This window comes from Hipposideros armiger, unplaced genomic scaffold (genome assembly GCF_001890085.2).
Source record: "Hipposideros armiger isolate ML-2016 unplaced genomic scaffold, ASM189008v1 scaffold_513, whole genome shotgun sequence".
In the NCBI taxonomy this organism is placed as follows: domain Eukaryota; kingdom Metazoa; phylum Chordata; class Mammalia; order Chiroptera; family Hipposideridae; genus Hipposideros; species Hipposideros armiger.
The window spans coordinates 572,060-574,210 of NW_017731863.1; the positions used below are offsets into that span (position 1 = coordinate 572,060).

General features: G+C 42.4%; 1 protein-coding gene across 1 annotated transcript; it reads right to left on the bottom strand.

Annotated features, from left to right (window-relative positions):
• Window positions 1-1,017: 1,017 nt before the first annotated feature.
• REP15 (RAB15 effector protein) lies at window positions 1,018-1,979 on the bottom strand. Its single transcript, XM_019668022.1, has one exon. It carries the CDS (start codon window positions 1,861-1,863, stop codon window positions 1,153-1,155), a length of 711 nt encoding a protein of 236 aa, XP_019523567.1. The 5' UTR covers window positions 1,864-1,979; the 3' UTR covers window positions 1,018-1,152.
• Window positions 1,980-2,151: the final 172 nt, after the last annotated feature.

Here is a 2,151-nt window from a genome sequence, read left to right on the forward strand (position 1 = left end):
TGCCAACTTGGGCCAGTGAAGCAACGTCCTCCACAACTAGACTGAAGAACAAAAACGACAGCAACTTGTCTGTTTCCCTTCCCCCAATTCCCCAGCGTTGTTCTCATCCCCCAATAAAAATCTTTAAAAAAAATAAAATACCACCTCCTTCACTCTTTATCCCCTTACCCATGCTTTATTTTTCTTTACAGCACCCCTGATATATATTTTAAATATGCATTTTAAATATAGGTGCATATAATTATTTTGTCTTCCATCAAGAGGGAAACTCGCGAAGAACAGGGATTTTGTTCTTTATAAACTGCGGGATTGGCAGGGCATAGAACAGGGCCTAATGTGTACTAGCAATCATGAATGAATAAATCTATCTTCCCTTTACATTTTGAAGCATTTTTTGCTTCTACCTTCTACAAGAGTAGAGGGGAAATTAGTTTTCCTCCCCAACACTACTGTTATAATCCCACCCAGGCTTTTAAGCAATGATGCTTTTGTATGTGAATATACACTTTCCTTATTGCAAAGGCTAAACAAATGTTAATCATTACTAGAGTGATTGATACATGGGTTACTGTGTTTAACACTCAAGCAAATCACAAAGTGAATCCCACCAGGGTCCTCTCTGCGCAGAGGAAGCAGTTTGGGATTACGAGGGAGTAAGGAAACAGGTTTGAGGAAGAAAGAAGTGGAATGTTCTGCTTAGGAGTCCTGAATCGAAACGGGTATTGTAAATGTAATTAAACATGTTTTACAGTCTTACATACCTCCTCACCCTACCATCTCACACCCACAGCAGTAAAAACACATTTTGCATTTTCAAGAGATAGACATAATTTCAAACAAATAATTTTTTTTTTGGCAAATCAACCTTTAAGGGTGAATTTATTATCCTTCCTCTTTTATTACTAAGTAAATAAATGAAAGATTAAGCTAAATTGTCATTTTCCCTGCAACATGGGCAGGGTTTTATTCTCTCCATAATCATGACACTAATACATTTTGACTCAGGTGATCATTTTCATTTAATGGGGACAGGGCAGGAGGGGGAGAGGGGCAAACCCATTCCTGGATGATGCAAGTGGATGAGCCTGCTTACTAGAATAAAACACCTTTTTCTTTTCATCGTACAGACCAGTCTCATCCCACATATCCCGTTCAGAGGATGCTAATATAAACCTTGCCCACCTCTCTTAGCCCATCTTCCTTACTCAGACAGTTTCCGAGCAGCTCTCTGATGGAGACACAATCTTCAGTTTGCAGGACAAATTCTGCCACAGCCTGCCCTCCTGGTACATGGCCCCTCACGGTCTCACTTTTGACACTGTCCAGGACAACTCCCCTGATATCTTTAGGCTTTCCTGGCACACCGAAGATGATAAAGAGGCCCAGACAATCCTCTCCTATCAAGTTACAGAATTCTTCCAGTTTATCAAATCTACTTCTCTTCCTGGAAGACTCTTCTGCCCGGGGTTCTGGATGGGAGAGGTCACCAGGCTCAGATTCCACAGGACGGAAAGAAGACATCTGCAGAGTCTGGACGGCCAGCTGAAGCCTTATGTGCTTATCGGGTCCCCAAAAGGTCCAAATCCAGTCTGCCCCAAACAGTGAGGCCTGGTGCTTGGTCATCTTGGTGGTGGTGAGCTGCCCGTCAACTCCCTTTTCTTGGCAGCAGGTGATGAAGTGAATTAAGAAGATCTCATTCAAAGTGTTTGGAGCTGGGCAGAGATTGCTCCGAGGATCTGAAAAGCCAAGGTACTCCTGCACTTTCCGAGCTGCGTGGACTGTAGCTCCACTGACAGCCTCACAGAGGCTGAGAGCTTCTTCACTGTCCTTCAGAGCCAATTGTTGCGATGGTTTTTGCCCCATTTTCTCTGCACCCAATCAATACTGCTTCCCGATCTCAAACATGTGAAGCTCACTGAGAATGACTTCTTTTTCAGAGTAAAAGTCTTACAGTGAAGTCACATCTGTTAACGCGATCTGGGTTTTCTAGCTCTACAGTTTACTTGTGACTAAGCATATATATATATATACATACAGCTAAACAAACAGGTCTCCCTATTTGCCAACGGGGTGTGCTGTACTCATATAGATTCCTGCCGGTTTATGAAGTTAGAGATATTAACTTTCACAAAAACACATCTGTTCTTCTCT

Bases quoted from the DNA above. Each gene is read 5' to 3' on its own strand.
- REP15 (XM_019668022.1), bottom strand. From the start codon at position 1,863: ATGGGGCAAAAACCATCGCAACAATTGGCTCTGAAGGACAGTGAAGAA.